Consider the following 19,636-nt stretch of genomic DNA (forward strand, 5'->3'; position numbering starts at 1 on the left):
CAAGGGGCACTGCCAGCAGCTGCACTGGGAAGTGGGGAGTGGCAGGGGACACACTCGTATTACAGGGCAGCCACCCACCACTGAAAAAACAGATGCATGCTCTTGGCCCTGTCACCTACACAACTAATTCCTGAGCACAGACACTCCTGTGCAGCCTCAGGATCATTCCCAAGAGATAGCTTGGCATATTGCAACTTAAGGGTTTTCCAGAACAGAAATACAGTGCTTGTGCCAGCCAGTTTCAGCACCTGACAACACTGCTGAATGCATTTAATTCACTAAAGAAACCCATGGAGCCTAAGGAATTACTGATGGGAAAGCATTTAGAAAATCTAAACTACAATGTAAATATAAAAAGAACATTAGGGGAAAAATGTAGTGGCTCAAAATAAAGGTCTCTTTAGCTTAATAAGCTTCCTTTAAGCCTGACAGACTCTTACAGAAAGAATATGATGAAAAACAGGGAAAGACAAAACATTTCCTTGTTGGCATATGAGCTAAGGTGCTGTAAAGCTGTTTGAAATGTGGTAGCTTGGGTATAACTACCCCAACATAATTTATAATGCTATACAGGTATAGGTAGCAGAGGGAATATAGTCTCAATTATATTAATTTTAATTAAGCTGTTCTGAATGAATAATATGAGGTATGATAATTCAGTAGTTTTGCATACCTTAATAAAGGCTATGGAACGTTTCTGAAACATGTCTTAGAGCAGAAAGGAAGTTTCAGTTTTGTATAGAATTTCTCTTTCTTTGCACAGCTGCATACACCTTTTTAATGGGCACTTCTCTGTATTGCTCCTGCCAGCTCTGTCTCTCACCATCATCCTGACAGGTCCTTTATGTGGTAGAGAATACAGCGAGAAGTTTAAATAAAGTGACTTAATTTGTCTCAAATGGAAATTAATAAAGTAGTGTCTCGCAAACACACCATGAATTCAATTACATTTTGTACCCTTGTTGCAAATTTGTATTCTGTAAAAGAATATTATGGCTAGCATTTGACAAAATGAGGAAGCCTTTCTTAAATTCTCTCTGAGTGCTCTGAAAAAGCTTATCTATTTATTATTTACATTTTCAGAAATGTGAGTAAATATCTATGCATATTTCAGGTCTTGATCAAGGCAGAAAGTACAATCTGTGAAGACATTTAATCCTGGAAGTGCTACAGTTTACATCTATTTTCCTGTATATGTAATAGACACTGAATTTATCATCAACCTTAACGACACTGCTGCCAAGAAGCATCTGCTCTAAATGATGAAGCAGCAATGCCAGGTGCTCATTTTGGAGCTCTCCTCTCAGGTTTTGGAAAAGCAGCAGCACCGCTGCTCATCTGGCTCTGCAAGCCAAGGCTGAGCGTCGCACACCTCCACTGCCACCTTCACTGCTGTCACCAGGATCAGCCAGCACCCAGTGACTGTCCCTGTGCCAACTGCTCACCTCTGTCCTCCTTATGCCACCACTTCCATGCTCCTGATGGACAGCTGTCTTACCAGATGGTGACAATCAATTCGATCTTAATGATTTCACCCTTCCCCTCCCTATGCCTACGAAACTGTCAGTGGTGTCTTTCCTCCCCAGGGGCTATTACTGGAACAAGCACATTGCTCTGGGTAGTGAGGAAAGGAGCCCAGGCCCCTCCTAACTGGGTTCAAAACATTTTGCTTGCTGGATGAGACCCCATTTAAATGAACCACAGAACACAAGACTCCCAGGGAATGAGTCTTGGCCGTGGGCTGGGGAGTGCTGGACATAAAGCCACCCCTGACAGCAAGTGGGGACCTCAAGTGAGGAGCACAGAAGCATTGCCTGGCCACACCCCAGCTGCTCCTGCTGGCAAAGAGGCAGAGGAGGGAGGAAGAGGACTCAAGCAGCAGAAACCTTCCAAAAGCCTCTGTTGTGAAATTGTTTTTGCTTTTTTCCTTCCTGCATCCTAATGGAAAAAAAAACCAAAAACGTTGCTTTCTCCGCCCTCCCACAGCCCAGTAAAAGAGTTAAGAGCCATTAAGCCCTGCTTCCAAATCTTTCATCATTTTGGAGCAGGTTGAGGAGCACAGTGCAGCACACAAGTTTTCCTCCTGCCCTTTCCTCCCACTCCCAGAAAGTATGTACCACCTCATCCTCTGAACAGGGTGGTGAGAGGGCTGAAAAGCACTTGGTGTTTTGTGAAACTTTTGCAAGTTGTTAACAAAACTCCCTCTTCTTTCTCAGAAGGCAACTTTCAAGGTCTGAACAAAAAATGTAAATGCCCAAGAGCATAATCTGTTTATGGTCTGAAAGAACGATGCAGTAGAAGAGGTCACTTGGTCCCTGGAAAGGAACAGACAGAAGAAAGGATCACAAGGGAATATCTGGTGACATATTTACATCCCAGAGCAAAGAGAAATCATGACTTTCCCATCACTCAGCCATGAATGACCTCTCTGTTCAAATGACTGTATATCTTTATCTATCTAATAACATGATAACAGTGAACAAGAACTAGTGCTTTTATTACAAATGCAGATTTAATGAAGGGTACTTCAGACTGCTGATAGGAATAACTCAAATCAGAAATACTGTGGAAAGATGATAAGATAATTAAATTCTATAATTTTCTGCATAATTCTGCATGTTGAGAGAAATCTCAAAACATAAGGACTGCATTCTATTTCTACAGTATTCTAGAAACACCTGCAATTACATGCAGCAGATCTTTTTGATAGTGGATAATCAATCAAAAAAACCCACTAATTTGAGAAGTGATCAGTGATTCGAACCACCTGCTGGAATGTCTCACTGACTACTGACACAAATAAAATCTTGTAGTTTGGAGTTTATTTTTTAAATCCTCTGTTGCCAAATTCTGTATTTTACATTGGAATATGAGCAGTATATTAAGAGGAAAAATATTCTCATATTCTTGAGCTTTTACTGCATAAAATAGCTTGTAAAATAATTAAAAGCAATAAAAAAATTAAAATCAGTATTTTTTCCAAAATAACCTATTTAAGAAGGTTTTAAATAAGGTGTTATAACTGAACTGCTTTCCATGGTGGTTCTTAAACAGCCTGACCCCCTCCTACAGCTGCTGCACGTGCTGAGTGACTGGGAGGCTCCATTTGATATCCTCCCATCCTGTATGACAGACTCATCTCACTGTGGTCAAAAGCACTGGGATGGGCCAGGCTAACTCCCACCAAAGGCTGTTCATAGCATCTATCTCTCTCCCAGAGCAATATGAAGGCATCTCATAAAGTCCTTTCTACCTGGAAATTACCCTTCCTACTTACTTTAAAAAGGGGTTTCTTGTTTATATTATTGAGAATATTATAATAAAATTGCTATTTTAGTTAGTGAGGGCAAAACACACACCCTTCACATGGTCCTACAGACAGCAATTGTCTCACTGTCTGGACATCATCTAACTGAAATGAGCAGCTTACATGCTTCAGGTGGTATGAGTAAAATTTAGCAACTTAACAACTTAATTCTTTTAAAGAAATTAGATGTAATCAGGTTAAATCCTCATCTTCATTTGTGAGATTTACAGTGTTCTGAGGGTTTTTTTTACTCTCAGGTGCAAGGACAGAAAATGTGAACCTAGAGTGATAAACCTCAAAACCTGAAAGCCTCACTCAGCCACAGCTTGTGACATGCTCATAGACTGTTCATAAATACACTGCCTGGGGATAACCTATTTTGGGAATTACAATGCCTTCCTAACAGATGTTAAAAACTCTTTACTGGACAGTCCTGAATAGACAGCAATTCCTCCACAGCCACTAAACTTTGCCAAATTCCATCAGACATCATCGGCACTCTTGTCTTTTCAAGAAGCTTCAACTCACATTGTTTCAATACAGCTGAGATTCCCTGTCTGGCTTTTAAGAATGCTGGGTTTCCTCCTGCTGCCCAAAACCTGTAAATAAATCTTTTAATGGTGCCCTACAGTGACATATATTGCCTCTTGTGGAATTGTAATTTTAAAATGCAAATGATACAAATGCACAAAGGAAAGAAATTAATCAAGTAACACTGCTTAATATCAGCTGAGTCTCAGCCATTGACTTTTATTATAACAATAATTAATGCTATCATCTACACTGCTTTGGTAATAAATAACAGTAAACTGTTATTCTATGTACAGCTTAACCACTCTGCATGAAATCACCCAGCACATTGTACTAGGCCTATCCAACTGAGTGAAAAAGCCAACGGTGTCTCTGCAAATTAACAAGTGGGAGGTACCCAGGGCACCACAATACTACTGATTGCATCTAGACCCAGTGGCTGAACACCACAGCATGTGCCAGCATCCTGTCATCAGACCAACTGACACGTCCTCTGGGAGTTTTAGAATGAAGCGTCTCTTCTTCAGCCTGAAAACACAAACATGTAAGAGAGGATCTGCTGTACACCTGGTACATCCCATTATGGCATAAGAGTGGAGTTTGCAGACAGAAAGTTCAGAAACCTTTTATGTACTCTGGTGAGAAGCAGCCATGCTGGAAAATACTAAAATAAATAAATTGCAAACAACTTCAGAAAATAATAATAAAAAGTGTCAATTTGCAAACCACGAGCTCAGTTACCTTGTAACAAAATGTTCCCATACTGGTAATATCCTGCAACAGAACAGCCCTTCATTGCCTCTGGAAGAGCCTCCTCCATGCCAATACAGCTGTGCTTTCACTTCCAAGGGATGCCAGGTTAAGTGCTACCCCTAAATTCTCCCTCTCTGCCAGTTACGTTTGCTGTCTGTTCGGCGTGTGCTGCACAGGACTCAATCACACAGAAAGATGACCTCCTCTAAACTGACTAATGGCCAAGGCTGACTGAATCCAAGCAATCCTATTTTCTGAAATGGGCTTGAAAAGGACATGAGTGAATAACCAACCTTTACAGAGAAGCCATATGGAGAATCTCACTGGATTGCAGTAGATAACAAATGACTGATGTGTGTACTAGGCATTGGTCTTACTGTTGCAAACATGGAAAACAGCCGAGTATGAATAAAACTTCATAATGGTTTAGTAGTTGCTAATACAAACTGTAATGGCAGCCAGGGGCAGCTCAGCTTCTCCAGGCAGCATTTCAGAAGGACAAATCAAAATACACAAACCAAAGAGGATGAAGCTGGTCAGCCTTGGTCACTGGGAGTTAGAAGCTCACATTGCTGCACAAGAGAAGCCAGCCACAAGACCAACACAGCAGCTGCTGCTGAAAGCTCAGAGGTGCCTTCCAGCATTCTCCCACCTTGTGTTAAGCAACTCTGACATTTCTTTCATGTAGTCCATAGAGAACTGCCCCCCATCCTCTAAATTAAATGGAGAGCTGTCACCAGAGCAGCCTGGAAGGATAAGGGTGGTTTTCTCTTGTCTTGCATTGGTAAACAACATTTCTGACTGCATCCTGCTACTGCAATTACTGCTCATGGTGACACTAATGTACCTTGAGGACACTTGTACTGATATGACATGACATAGGAAGGTTGGAGGAGGGGGACACTAACAGTATGGCACGACAAGTCAAGTCCTCCTGGGCCATCATAGCAAAGGCTGGAGTCATTCCCAGCTTAAAGGCAAAATACTGCTATTCAGAGCTAAGCTGTCTGACATTAAATGTTCACTCTCAGAAGATAATCTGAAAAAATTGAGCAAACTCAGACCACTTAATGATTCCTATTCCTTCTGTCTCTCCCCTCACACAAAGGTCCTTGGTCTCCATGACAGTGAAAAAACACAAACTCCCTTTTCAGTGATGCCCTGGAGCCATCACGAAGGATGAAAAAATGTGTAAGGGGGATGTAAAAGAACAGTGTAAAAACAGTAGATCTGCTGCAGAGGAACTAATTTTGGAAAGAAAAGTAGCTGGAGCAGTTCTTGATTCTTTGAAGACTTTCAGAAGGAAGTTAGAAGAAAATAGGAGTGGTTCATAATGATGTAAATACAAACCAGGAGATGTCTGTCAGCTTCTGATCCTTTGAAGCTCACATATCATGATTTTTACTACCTTTCCTATTTCAGCACTTATTTCTTTTCTATGTTCTTAATTTATGTGATTCTTTTTTAATTTAATTTGTATCAACATTAACTTCCTGCTGCCCCTTCAATTAAACATTAAACAATTAAGACAACTTATTGTTTAACTTTAAGTAGCCATAACTCAAAGAAGAGTAAAAATTGCTCAGCTTGAGTAAATATTTCATCAACACTGATAAAATGCTACATTGTTTAAATAATAAAGAGCAATCAGGAACAAGCATCTTCCTGTCTTCTGTTAGAAAGAACCACCAGTTGGAAAATTTTTGATACACATTTATAATTTCAATCAAGTATTTAACAAGTATCTTTATAACCAGCTATATTTTAACAAATGAGCTCCAAGAAAATCACAGGCAGATTATTATATAATTTCTTCCTCTAGTTTCTTCCGGCTGTCTCTGATGCAGTCTCAATTGAACAGGTCACAGGACTGTGCACAGCACATTGCAATCTTCTTTTATTAGTACCAAATAATGCTCCCAAGTAGTTGATCTTTATTTTTATTAATACCCAGACCTCTAAAAATAGAAAAATGAACAAGTAAGTCTCACTTGAAATTCACCTATTTTAGCAAAATGTAATGCAACAATTTGTAGGTGTGTGAATTGGATATGTGAAAATTAATATTACTCTTCTTTCTTGGAGAAGTGTCTCTCGCATCTCAGAGACAGGTAAGACACGTTACCTTGAGCCAGGATGCACCTTACTTAAAAAAATTAGGCTTTCAGTAATTTGTAAGAATTGAAATTAGACATAAGCATCCTGTAGCAAATGATGATACACTGGCATGTATAGAGAGCTGTATCACATAACACAATTATTCCATACTGGCTAAGTGTAGGAGCTGGAAAATGGAAATGAAAACTCTTGACAGCATTGATGTACTTGGTCTCACTTTTATACATTTACCTGCTTGCCAAATACATGCTTTCTACCAGATTTTTACAAAGGCATACATACTAAGCTCTTTACTAGCTTCTTTATAAGAATTAGAAACAAAATTTGGTTCCTAATGGGGGGTAAAATAATAGGATCTAATGAGTATGCAATACAAAATCGACTTTAATAACATCTTCTCAGATAATACATTACTGAACAGTCTGAAAAGACTTCAAACATCCCATTATTACCATTTTGACCTGAGGCAAAGCAAAGCACTGAAAATACATCAAGGCTTCTGTTCAAGACTAAACGGGTTATACTTGTACTATGCAGTTTGTGTGAGAGTTGGGCAATGGTGATTACACCCAGTTCAAAAATAAAATAAATCTGTATGTTATACAGTAGCACTTTCATCAAAGCTTCACCCATGTGGCAGTACACAAAGAGTCACCTTGTCTAGTCTCTTTGGTGCACATACATGAGCACCTCAGTTTACTCATAAAAATACATATTATGCATACTTTGCTAAAATCTGTGTCGCTTTCACATTAATGACTGTTTGATCTCAACTCTAAAAGAAATAGAACCATCCAGATAGAGGACTGCTTTTGTTGACATTTCATGCCCCTGAAAAGGACAATAGCAGGAGAAGATGTTCACAAAGAAAGTTCACAAGTAAAAAACAAAATCTGCCTGAACGTGTTCCTTCTTTATGCAGTAAAAAATAAGGCTATCTTAAACTCCTGACATTTGGGTGATACCCACAGTGATAAAACTCAGTTAAACTAAATGCAAACTGACTTCAGCAGTCACACATCTTCTGAACTGCTGACCTGAATCTATCAGGACACTTTTCTCCCTTATTACCTTTTCACTTCTTGGTATTTAAGAGTACTCTGGCTGTAACAGGGAACTAGCAGAAGAAAATGCAGTTGCAACAGGACTTTAGGTCTGACCAACAACAGTATCAGCAATACCATGCAATCTGTGGATCAAAGGCGGCTGTGGAGTCAGAGAGCAGTTAAATTAACAAGCAACTGTTTAAGACCCACCTGTATTAAAGGGATGTCTGAATATGCAATTACCATTTGTCCTGAAACTTTCAAACCACTCACTTTAAGAGCAGAAATATGAAGGAGATGCATCGGGCAATACGCTATAATTAAATGTCAAGTCACTGCTTGTCTGCTTTTACATTTGGTTAGCCTGAACTTATACATTTTATATCCCTATTTGGCATACAAAGCTGCATTCTGGTTAATTTTTAAACCAACTGCTGCCACATTGCTAATACTTTAAGGAAAAAATCTTCACACTGTGTAGTTTCATTTTGTATCATTTTCTACAATATTTTTAGCATGCCTTGAACTGCAGAGCACCATAGAGATACCTGAGTTTGCTTGAAATAGATTATACTGGCATAATTAGACTGTTTTCAGCAGCTAAACTAGAGTTTAGCAGGTGATAATTTAAGCTATTTTTCACCATGGTAAATAAGCCTGCACAGAATGCTAGTGCTCAAGCTGGTTTAGTACATGTGCTGTACAGACATAACCCCCTTTTATGAATGCAGCATATTTACTGGTATTTCTTTCAGCAAAATAGCTTAATTTTTATTATACTCTCTATTATTTATTAACACGACCATTAAAATCAAAGAGTTAGCTATTAAATGGCCTGCCAAGCAGCCTACACTAGAGCATAGATTAACCTATTTTATCTTGTAGATGTACTTCTGCTAATAAATTCCAAAGCTGCTAAAAAACGAAAAAAAAAAAAAACCCTCCATCAGAGAGGCACATCTGAAGTCATAATAAGCATGCAATTTGGGTATTCAAAATGACATCATGACAGCTGCTATGCCTTCTAAGTATTGAAAGTGCTTTAAAAATAAAGCAGTGGTAACACAGTTTGGCAAATTGCTTCAATTGGCTTCCCACCATCCAAAAGTCAACATTAACAGCGGCTTGGTTTGATTTTTTCATGTGCCTTTTGTAAAGTAGATTAGACAGTGAAAAGATTCAGGATTATTTTTTTTCTAACTTCTGTTCCAGTCTTTCAGTAAAGAGATTGTAACAATACACCCAAATTACTTTATAAACCCGGCGTACATTCCAAATGTGCTAAATGAAATACATTTTTTTTTCTACTGCACTTTGAGAAGTGTGCTTTATGTATTTCCCTTGCAGAAAATTCTAACCTTGATAAAAGCTCTGCCTCCCTCTTTCACTTAATTTTGGTTTGCTTCCTCTGGAAATCTTTGTCTAAGCAAATCATTAAATTGAAAGAAAAAAAAAAAAGCACCAAACATCTGGTATAGATGTCTTACCTAATGACTGGTAAAGCTCAGTCATCTTGGGATGATCCCAGCAGGTCGTTTGGGTCTCATGGCTACAACACAAAACATGAAAGTTAGTAAAGCAGAATTTCTCTCTCCATCTCACAGCAGTGATGCAAGGCTGCACATCAGAACATGGTGCCAGATCTGCCTGGGCTGCTCTGGCAGGGGGCTCAGCAGTGCCAGGCATGTCTTCTTTCAACGAGAGGCATCAACCTGGAGCTTTATTCAGGCAAGCGCTCATCACATAAAATTAAAAGTAGTGCTAATATTAAAAAGACAACAAGAATGTCAACGTTTTGAGTTTGCAACCAGTCAATTCTTAAGAACTCATTGTTTTGTACAGGTCATTCTCCAGTTGCTCCTAACTAGAGGACAGACATTTAAAAGATGTCCTTCTTAGAAGATGTCATTCTTAAAGAGTTTCTGGAAACTGTGACCAGACACTGAGATCCATATTTTACTTCCTTTCCCCTACATGCTCGCTCAACCCTTTCCCATGTGGTAGGGGGTCCAGTCCTTCCTATCAGTCCAGACACTTGTGCTAAAATCCCTGTGCAACAGCCTTCTGATCCACCACCAGCTTACAGCACTTCTCAGTCAATGCTGCACCCCGTAGTGACAGTCTCTTCTAGCCAAGACTCTTGTTTGCTCTGCTTGTTCCCTGGGACTCCCAGGCCCCTTCCCGTGCCCTGGAGGTCCCTGTGCAGTGTCAGGGAGCAGAGCAGCCAGGGAAAAGCTGAAGCGGGGTTATGAAACGCTGCAGTATGACCAGAATGTAAATTGGAGAGTCTCTGCACTGAGGCCAGCAGCCTCCAGCTTTGCAACACATCATGTTGCCGAAGGACAGGCAGCGTGAGAAAGTCAACAGAATGAAGTGCTAGCGGATGTAGTAGCAACTCGTGTCTCCTACGGTTATACTTTCTATGAGTTTGTTTTTTAATGACAGCATAACTAACATGATTATGTTTCCATTAACATAGAAGGCTTGAAAGAAAATTCTCCTTATCTGTCCTGTAGCCAATAAGTCCCATTCAAACAGAATTCAGCTGCCTTAAGACACAAATGTGAGTCTTCATTAAAATTAAAAGAAAATTGAAAAAATGGAATGCAGCATACCATTGCTAGCAAATACATTTGCCATTTCTGTACTTAAAAGCAGACATGCACGTTTCAACATGCACACATCATTCTGTAGAACATATGCAGAAGAGCAGGACCTGACCCACAGCACTGTGGAGCCCCTAGAGCACACATCTTCCAGCTCCAGGAGACCAAATCACCACCCAGCAGCACCTGTGCCCACCACTGTGCCCTGGAACATTGACACAACAAGGTTGCTTTAGAGAACAAACAGCCCTTGAGTTCTTACTTTGAGGCACTGATGTTCCCAAGTGCACATTTACCCTTTATAGGCTAAGAAGAGGTAAAATTTCCAATGTATCACTTCAACACCACCTCTGCTCGAGGAAAAGGAAAGTTGTGCCAGGTTTTCTTAGTATGATTTAATTTTGGCCTTAAAAGACAGGCTATTTATTTGATTCCTGTGAATACTTTACTGCCCCAGTAACCTCTCTGTGTTCAGCAGCTTACTATATATATTTCCAGATTTTGCTCTGTAACTGCAAGAAAGAATGAGAGGGATCACAAGCACTAAGCATAAGAAAAAGACTCTGCCGTAGAGCTGCCCTAGTTGAGCACAGGGTTTCAATAAAGCCCTGTCTCAACAACCTCAGCATTCCCCCACTTCTCAATTCCTGCAGTGGCTGAAGGCAGTGAAAATGGGAGGAAGACACCACAAGAGCAAAAGCAGTCTTGTTCTTTGCTATGTTAAAAATGAGTCCTGCAAAGGGAGGTGGATGCAATTGTACTCAGAAATCTCAGCCTGGCCTGGGTTGTTTTTTTGGTTAGTTGGTTGTTTTTTTATTCCCAGAAACTGAGTAGCTTCAAGTGAAAACCTGCGGATCTGAGCCACCTGCATCTGAGCTCCTGCATTTCCCATCCTGCTTGGTATGGGTAGATTCTGCAGGGAGAATGTAACACTGGAACCTTTTATCACACCCAGGTATAAAGCACATTTTTGAAGAAAAACAGAAACAGTTTCCTTCCTAAAAACTCAACTGCAAGAAGTCTCTACCAATATAACAGCGCTCCAAAGGAAAAAAGACAGAAGTGCATTCATGGCAGAAAATCCTGTAGCCAGAAATGCCACGATTCAGGTGAACAGCTGCAGACCCCAACAAACATTCACACCTGCAGACCTATTGTTGCAGTTTGTTTGCACCCAATGTCAGTCCCAGATCAGTAGTCCCCCAGGCATAAGCTTGGCCACCCTGGTTTGCTTTCCTATAGGCAGATAGCCCCAGAAGTGAAGTATATTTGAATAGGAACTGGACCATGGTTTGTGTGTCAAATCACATAGCAAAAATGAGAAAAAGAATTTATGTGAGCAGTTACAAGGAGCTTCTGAAAATAACCTGCCTTTCTGTATAAAATCAGTTTGGTAGTCCCAAATTGTTCTATGGACAAACTAAATAATTTCAGACTCAACAGCTATCAACCTGGCAACCTTCAAATAAACCAATTCCTCATGAAAACATCTAAAAGCCATCAGATATCTGGTAAAGGTGAATATAGATAGGATGATGGACATATCCCATGCTTGTGTGGGACAGAATAACAAAAGGATCTTCTTAGTATGAAAAATTAGTACCAAAAATCAAAGGCATACCAACAAGTAATTTACTGATTTTTGAAAATTTTTTTTATTGTAAGGTCTAAGCACATATCAGTGAGTTTAGCATGTATGGTTGAAGCTTGTGGCATTAACTAATGCCAAAAATACACAACTGGTTTTGTAAGACTTTGTACATAAAATTTCCTTTGCGAAAGAAACACTGGACTCCAACTGGTTTCAGATATTTTTAATACAGTAACCCCAAACCTCTACTCAGTGTGGTTTTCTTTCATGGTATAAAACTAATTATCGTGGGAAATGCACATTTTCTAAAGAACGACTTAATTCACTTCATGTGCAAGTGACAAAGACTGAATTTACAGGGCAGGTACATTTCCCCTTTTGCTTTAATTTTAAACTTCATGGCAACTTAGAGGAAATATTTCTTTCCTAAGACTATAAAAGTCAAGCCAGTAGAGCCCCTAACTCTTGCCCCACCAGCTCCCCAGCAGTGAGCACCCATGGGGCAGAGTGCCCCGCACCTGCTGGATCCCACCCTTGGCAGGGACCACCCAGCTCCCATCTGGTACCAGCCCTCAGCACCCCTCTGGGCTCCTGCAGGAAAAAGCCAAGGCTTGGAAGGGAACTGAGGAGGTTGAGTGGCTGTATGGAGCCAGGGCACTTTGCTGGTACTTTACATGCAGAACACAAGAAGGCTGCAGATATTTTGCTCTAGCTAAAAGGCGTTCGCCTCTCAACGTCTTCAGCTCGGAAAATTATCAACTATTCCGCACACAAGGGCAGTTCCAGGAAAGGTTAGATTCCATCAAGGCTATTCTTCCTAAGCCTCTTTGCCATTTTCAAAGGCCATTTAATTGTGAGCTCTGGGGTTGGACCGGTGGGGGAGGATTTGTGTGTATGCCCTTATTGTGAGCACGGTCTGAAGTGAAATGCCAGCTCAGCAGTTTCAGGCAGCCTCAACCACACTTGGGAATGCTGTAGCATCCTTAATAGATCTGCAGCAAAGTGTTTGCCAGAGTTTCAAACTCTGGTGAACAAGGCCCTTTAGAGCCTGCAAGTCAGGAAGACATCAAAAGTGTAGTCTGAGTCCTCTTGACTAGCAGCAGCTGAAGCAGAGTGAGAGTATGTGCAGAAATAAGCAGTCAAAACGCTTTTCCTACAAACCACCAACATAGAAAGACACTGGCACACACAGCCAGGAGTTTTGCAATATTGCACATGCTCAGAGGATATATTTTTCAATTTGGCTCTACATTTAGGTCAACTAAATTGATCACTAGCTTTTAAATCACAGGCATTCTGAAACAAATAAAAATGTAAGTACACTCACTTGGCTTATTTTGCTCTTTCTCACCTGACCTGAGCTGTAGAAGTGGCAAGGAAATTAAAACCAGGCCTGAAAAGAAGAGGAACAGCAAAGGCTAGTGGTGACACCTTGGTGTGGGTGTGACTGGCACACTAAACACACTGGTTATTCAGTGGGATGAAAGCATAGTCTTCACTTGATACATCCTTTGGGAACCACAGGACCACTTCATTAAAGGATGATTACATTATATTAGCAAGGATAATTTTTATGTAGGGAATTCTGTCACATTATGCCTGTGTGAACTCCTCTGTTCCTGCCAACAGCAGATTTGTCTCTCATCACTGTCAGCAGAGCCAACAACACATAGGATTGCAGACCTGAAATCAAGAGATGATATCCTAACAGACACACTGGCTGAATTACAGTTCCCTTGTTAGGACTTGATCAGTTTGGACAAAATACAGTCATTTTTTCTTCATTCTTTTTATATTACTTCTGAGCAACACCAGCAGTAGGAGGAATTGAAAGCAATGCTCCCCCACACCCAAATTCTTGCATAAATCCCCCCCAACATTCCTGCACCAGCCATGCCATAACATTCACAAATCTTTTAACTGTTTTTGATTGCACTCCTCCCTCATCCCTTTTTCTGAGGAGAAAAAAAAAAAAAAATCAGGTCCCGTGTATTCACTGCTCAGCTCCAGAGCAGAATTCTAGGTTGCAACTGCAGAGTCCTTTAAAAACTCTTACAGCCCGCTTCATTGGTGATACCAGAGCCAGTTCTGCTGCACTTCTCCCCACACCCTTCATTAGCAAATGCGACATGAACAACATGTGCAAGCACATAGATGTGCATAGAATAAAAAATTCTATCATGTACCAATAAATAGTTACATATACTCATAAAAAAGTGCCAAAATTGTAGTGGTATTGTACAAAGCTCTGAACTCATCCCTTTTCAAACAACGTGATTTGCAATACTTTTCATCTTCTGGCTTTATGATGAATCAAATTTTACTCCAATCACCTTATGACTGTTGTCAAAAAGCCAAAATAAACATGATAGTTGTTTGGATTTTACTAAACTAATCTAAATGCAACTGAAAGAGCTTTTATGAATAAACACTACCTCTCATTTAAAAGCAAAATGTTTTCAACAGAAGATGACAGTGATAGCAAAGAAAGACTTAATATTTCTCTTTTTACAGTGCTTTGTTAATTCCTAAGATAAAACAAGTTAGTGCTATGGAAATATTAGCAATGTAAAAAGGTGGCAATCCTTTGTGCTTTACAAAGAACTACTGTTTTCATCTGTAAATCTAGAGACTACTGATCTGTGCAGAGATTACTTCTGTTTAAGCCAAGGATCAGCGTGTCTTCAGCAGGAATTTGACTTTAGCCTGTTTTATTGGCTTTTGCAAGATTTATCAGACTGCTGAAGGCAGGCACCGATACATATTAAAGTTTCTTGCCGATACTGGAAATGAAGAATAGGAGAAGGGCCAAATATCAGCTGTCAAGTACTGAACAGTAACCATTTTTTTCTCCCCTTGATGTTAAACATTTATTTTGTCTGCTCTGTCAGGGGAAAAGATTCCTGCTCAGTGGCTTGGTTTGAGTGAGCCTTGCCCCCCCCAGCTTGTCACTCTCTGCTGATCTATTTGCTTTCCAAAGCCTCTCCTCTCCACTTCTGCCAAAGCGATTTCACTGCAGGGTCTTGTCAAATCCAGGCTCAGACAAGCGATGGCCTTGAACAATTCCTTAGTGCTAAAAAGGTCAAAGATCCCCGATATAACCAGGTTTCGCGTTTCCTCAGCTCTGCACACATACGCCTGCAAAAATTCACCCCTCTGCCCAACTCCAGCGCAAGATATCTCCGGTGTCCCAGGCTGCAAGATGTTTTACAGCAGCTATTAAAAGGCAATATAAGGTGCCATATAGCAACAAGAAATACAGCACTTGCACAGTGCAACCGCCCGGAGGGAATCCCCTCCCAGCCTCTTCTGCCTATTAACTTGAAAGATTACTTCTAAGCATGAAATTACGGGGGGGAAGAAGCCATACACCCCCGAGCACGTTTGTTTTCAGGAATTCCGCTGAAGTTCACGCCCGGCCCGAGGTGCCCCACAGGCGATGTGCCGCGCAGGTGACGCCGTGCAGCACCGCGCTACCCCAAAAAACGCGGGGGGACGAGGCGAGCCCCGCGCACCCCACACCGCGGGCACAGCCGCAACTCCCTGCCTCAGCTTCTGCCCTCGCCAGCCCCACGGGCACCGGCACAGGTACACGGACAGGTAAAGGCACCGGCACAGGTAGAGGCATCGGCACAGGTAGAGGCACACAGGCACGGGCACAGGTAAAGGAACAGGCACCGGCACAGGTAAAAGGACAGGCACAGGTAGTGCCACGCGTGCGTGGCGCTCACACCGCCATCTCCTACGTGTGCCAACGGGGCGCATCCAGCGCCCAACTACGGCCTCGGGAGCGGGAAAAGGGCGCCGAACCAAACGCCCTTCCAAGTTCCCAGAAGAAACCCGGCGGCAAGTTGCGGTTCCCCGCGTAAGCGATGACAGGTACGGCCGCCAGCCCGGCGCAGACGGCGGCCGGCCACGCCGCTCGGCCCCGCCGCGGAGCGCGGGATGGCCCCGGGCCGCGCCCCCGCCCGCCCCCGCCGCACCTGCCGCCCGCACCGCGCCCCGCGCCGCGCTCACCCCCGCAGCTGCTCCCTCATGGCGGCGGCTGCTCGGCGGCGCCGCGGAGGCAGAAACAGCGTGTCCGCCCGGCCCCGCCGCTCAGAGCCACTGCGGCCGCCCCGCCGGCAGGGAGGGACGGCGGCAGCGAGGGAGGGATGGAGGGAAAGGGAGAGGGAGGGAGGAGGAGGCGGCGCTGCCCCGCCCCGCCCCGCTCCCGCCCGGCGGCGGTGCCGGCGCTGCCGCCCTCAGCCCCGGTGCTCCCCCCTCATGCCGGCTGCGGGGCGGCTCAGGGCACCTCGCCCCTCCCCGGCCTCCCCGGGGCACTGCAGCTAATCTGGAGGAATCCCTCGGCGCTTCCTTTGACTTCCTTTTTATTTTAATTTTTGGGTGTTCTTTGCCCTGGCGCTGGCCGGCCGGAGAGAGGGGTGTGCTGAGAGGCGGCAAATCAGTTCGCCTTCAGCGGGCTTGGTAACAAAACTTAGCTAAAATATACACCGAATCCAGCCAGATTTGAAATGGGTACTCCCCCCCACACACACACCATCCAGCGTTTAATTTTGGTGCTTAAAATGCCGAGTGGTTTATTTGTAAGTGGAATCAGGTAATTTCATTTCTAAGGGCTTGCCTTGGCTCCGCAGGGAAGGAAGGGTGAGCTTCTCCCCTGGATCTGTCACCGCAGAAGAAATAGTTCTGCTCATGCCGAGTTACTGTTGCAATGTTTCTTTACATTAATTCCTACGCAATATGCATTACACAAAGAAAAGCCAGCAATCTTTTAGTCTCACAAGCTCTTCATATCAGCGTGGCCAGTCTCCCTTCGTGCCTGTTGTATATCTATGTCCTTTATTCGTTAAAATAAGGCTCCCAGTCATTCTCCTAACCAAGTAGTTTTTCAAGCCTTACATATTGTGATTTCTTAGTAGAGCCACTCCAAAACCAATGTCTTTCAAATCAGATTCATAGAATGGTTTTGGTTGGAAGGGACCTTAAAGAGTATCTAATTCCATCTTCCCTGCCTGCCACTAGACTGGGCTGCTCACGCAACCATCCAGCCTGGAACATTTCCAGGATGAGGCATCTCCAACTTCTCTGGGAAACCTGTTCCAATGCCTCACCACCCTCTCAGTAAAGAATTTCTTTTTAATATCAAATCTAAATCTATTCTCTACCTTTCAAATGTACAAAAGAATCTCCTTGTTTTTGCACTGGGAAGATGCACACCCAGAAATACGGAAAATTCATCCCATCCTTGTTACATGGATGCATGGATGTCATTATGCATTGAAGTTGGAAGGTGCTAGCCTAAGCACCAGGAAATTTAGGGCTCCCCTTAAGGCTCTAGGTAGTTGGATTATCTGATTTTTAAAAAAAGTTCAACAATCAGTTCAAGGAAAGCCCACGGCTTTTTTTTTTTTTTCAGAAGCATTAATGTAAGAGATGCTCAAGGTTCAACCCCTCAGGCCCTCAAATGTAAATATAAAAATTATTGGAATTAAATGGTAAATTCTCATAGTTTCTAGATGATTTAGGTTGTTTCAACAGGTCTAACTCACAGTTTACAGTAACTTTGTATCTGTAATACTACCCCAATATGGAAAGAAAATAGAGGAATAATTTTTGTGTAAACATAAATCACCATGTTAAAACTCATTAGACTGTGAATTTTCCATTTAATTCAGTGGACCTGTATTAGATCAATTGCTCTATCTATATCTTAGTTTTGACATGGATAAGCTGGCTGAAGGCTGTCAATTGTGTTATATCAGCAGTCTCACATTTTTGCATTTTGAGCTGAGTTTTAAGAAGTGACAAAACTCTCCTTAAGTCTTTAAAACAGGATGACTTTCATCCTAGTTGGGAGGAACCTCGGGGTATACACTGAAAGGAGAGAGCAGCTGCTCGTGTCATACAAAGGGACTGGTAGCCAGAGGCCAGGCATTTCACAGCAAAAGTGGTTTGTTTTCCTTCAGAAGTATCTAGCACTGATTCCCCGATACACATTCCTTCAATTTCCACTGTTTCTGCAGCTTCCTGGCCTGCCTTAACAGAAGCTTGATGCTGCTATTATCATGCTGGTCTTCTTTCCCATACAATAGTGCCAAGTAATAAGAATTTAAAAACCAGTCTGAATTTCTCATACTTTGCATAATCTTCTTTCTCCTTGAGTTACAAATAAAGCATTGTATTCAATTAGACTCACAGCAGGTGAAAACCCCAATTAGTGAATCCATTTTCTTGGCTCTTTTTCCCTACCTTACACCCACACACCACTACTTTTTTTTTTTTTTAACAATAAAGGGTAACTCTGAGTCATTCTCCAATTGAAAAGCAAATTAACCCCTTGATCTCCCAAATCAAACTATTACTCTCTCAAGAACATCCAGGGCAAAACAAGAATGTTTAAGGATTAAGGGATTAAGGCCTATTGACTTTATAAATTGATTTTTATAAAAAAAAATCTATTTAATGTAGTTCTGATTGTTGTCTCCAAATTCACAAAAGCTTTTAGCTATTTTGATTGACCTGAAAATTATATTTTTGCTGTATAATGTGCACAAGTAATACCACTCTTACTCCAAATTACTTAAAACTACCCGTAATTTATTACATAAATATATTTTGTTTGCAGTGTAAATGGTTACTATCTTTGGCATTTGTAACTGAAGCCAATTTTTATGCCATACTTAATTTTAGGCCATTTATTTGATAAAAGATAAACACCTCTCTATAAAAAAATAAAACAAGATTACAGACTAAGCAGAGTTTTAACTCCCTGTGGGGCTTTTCTAATTCAAGGGCTACTCAGTCAACTTGTGCACCTGTATAGGGACCTTAATCAGAAGAAAAGCAGTGTTTATTTCTGCTATACTGTTGTCTTGTCCTGGACTGTATCTAATCCATGTGTCTATGTCTTCAACATCTAATAACACCAAGTGCTTAAAGGGAAATCATGGCTGCCTAAATAGTGAGGGATGATATTTAGAAGTGGTCTTATTATCCCAAAACTCTTTCAGGAAAAGAGAAAAATAGAAAGATAACTTGTATTTGCAGTCAGTCTGACTGCATTGCTCACTGCCCAAAGGGTCACTGGAATTTCTGCATTTAAGAAAGAAAATTTTTCTCTTTTAATAAGTTCTTCTCAGAACGTTGTCCCTTTTTGATGGTGAAAGAGCCAGAGTCATGTACACAATAAAACTAATTATATGAACATAAAAGAATTGATTCCTGAGTATTAACACTTGAGTATAAGTCTTTGTACATGATTGGCATCATCACTCCATGTTACAGAAAGATGTGGAAACTCAATTGCAGAAATGGGGACTTGCCTAAAACTAAGGCAGACATTAAAGGTACAAGTTTGCTTTTAAGTTTAGCATTTTATGTGTTAGAAAACTAAAGCGACATTTCTTTAATTTTACCGTCATTGAAAGTGAAGATACAACATTTTCCTACTAACTAAGGCTTGCTTCCAGAGCTCTCTGAAGTGTGAAGCCTCCTTGTAAGTGTGGCTTTACCATTTCTTAGTTATCTGGGCAGTGGATTAGTTTGCTTTGCATTTAAGAAGATATTGTGGTGCCCTGCGTTGGGCTGTCTAATCCGTTACACTGTTTGAGTCTATTTTCTTTTTCTTGGTATAAATAAATGCTAAAAATCACTTGGGATGGCACAGTGGCACTTTCCTGGA

General features: G+C 41.6%; 1 protein-coding gene across 15 annotated transcripts in view; it reads right to left on the minus strand.

Moving 5' to 3' along the window:
- Positions 1 to 19,636, minus strand: part of DMD (dystrophin) — a 1,072,200-nt gene that overhangs the window by 69,023 nt on the left and 983,541 nt on the right. For 11 of the 15 annotated variants that reach the window (XM_033051053.2, XM_033051056.2, XM_033051052.2 and 8 more), the window contains one exon: positions 9,243 to 9,304. In XM_033051053.2, coding sequence (XP_032906944.1) covers positions 9,243 to 9,304 — 62 coding nt within the window. Of the gene's footprint in view, positions 1 to 9,242; positions 9,305 to 15,969; positions 16,078 to 19,636 lie in introns of those variants that run through there. The other 4 variants (XM_033051063.2, XM_033051066.2, XM_033051062.2 and 1 more) reach the window with 2 other exon arrangements.

Source organism: Catharus ustulatus, chromosome 2, assembly GCF_009819885.2.
Source record: "Catharus ustulatus isolate bCatUst1 chromosome 2, bCatUst1.pri.v2, whole genome shotgun sequence".
NCBI lineage: Eukaryota > Metazoa > Chordata > Aves > Passeriformes > Turdidae > Catharus > Catharus ustulatus.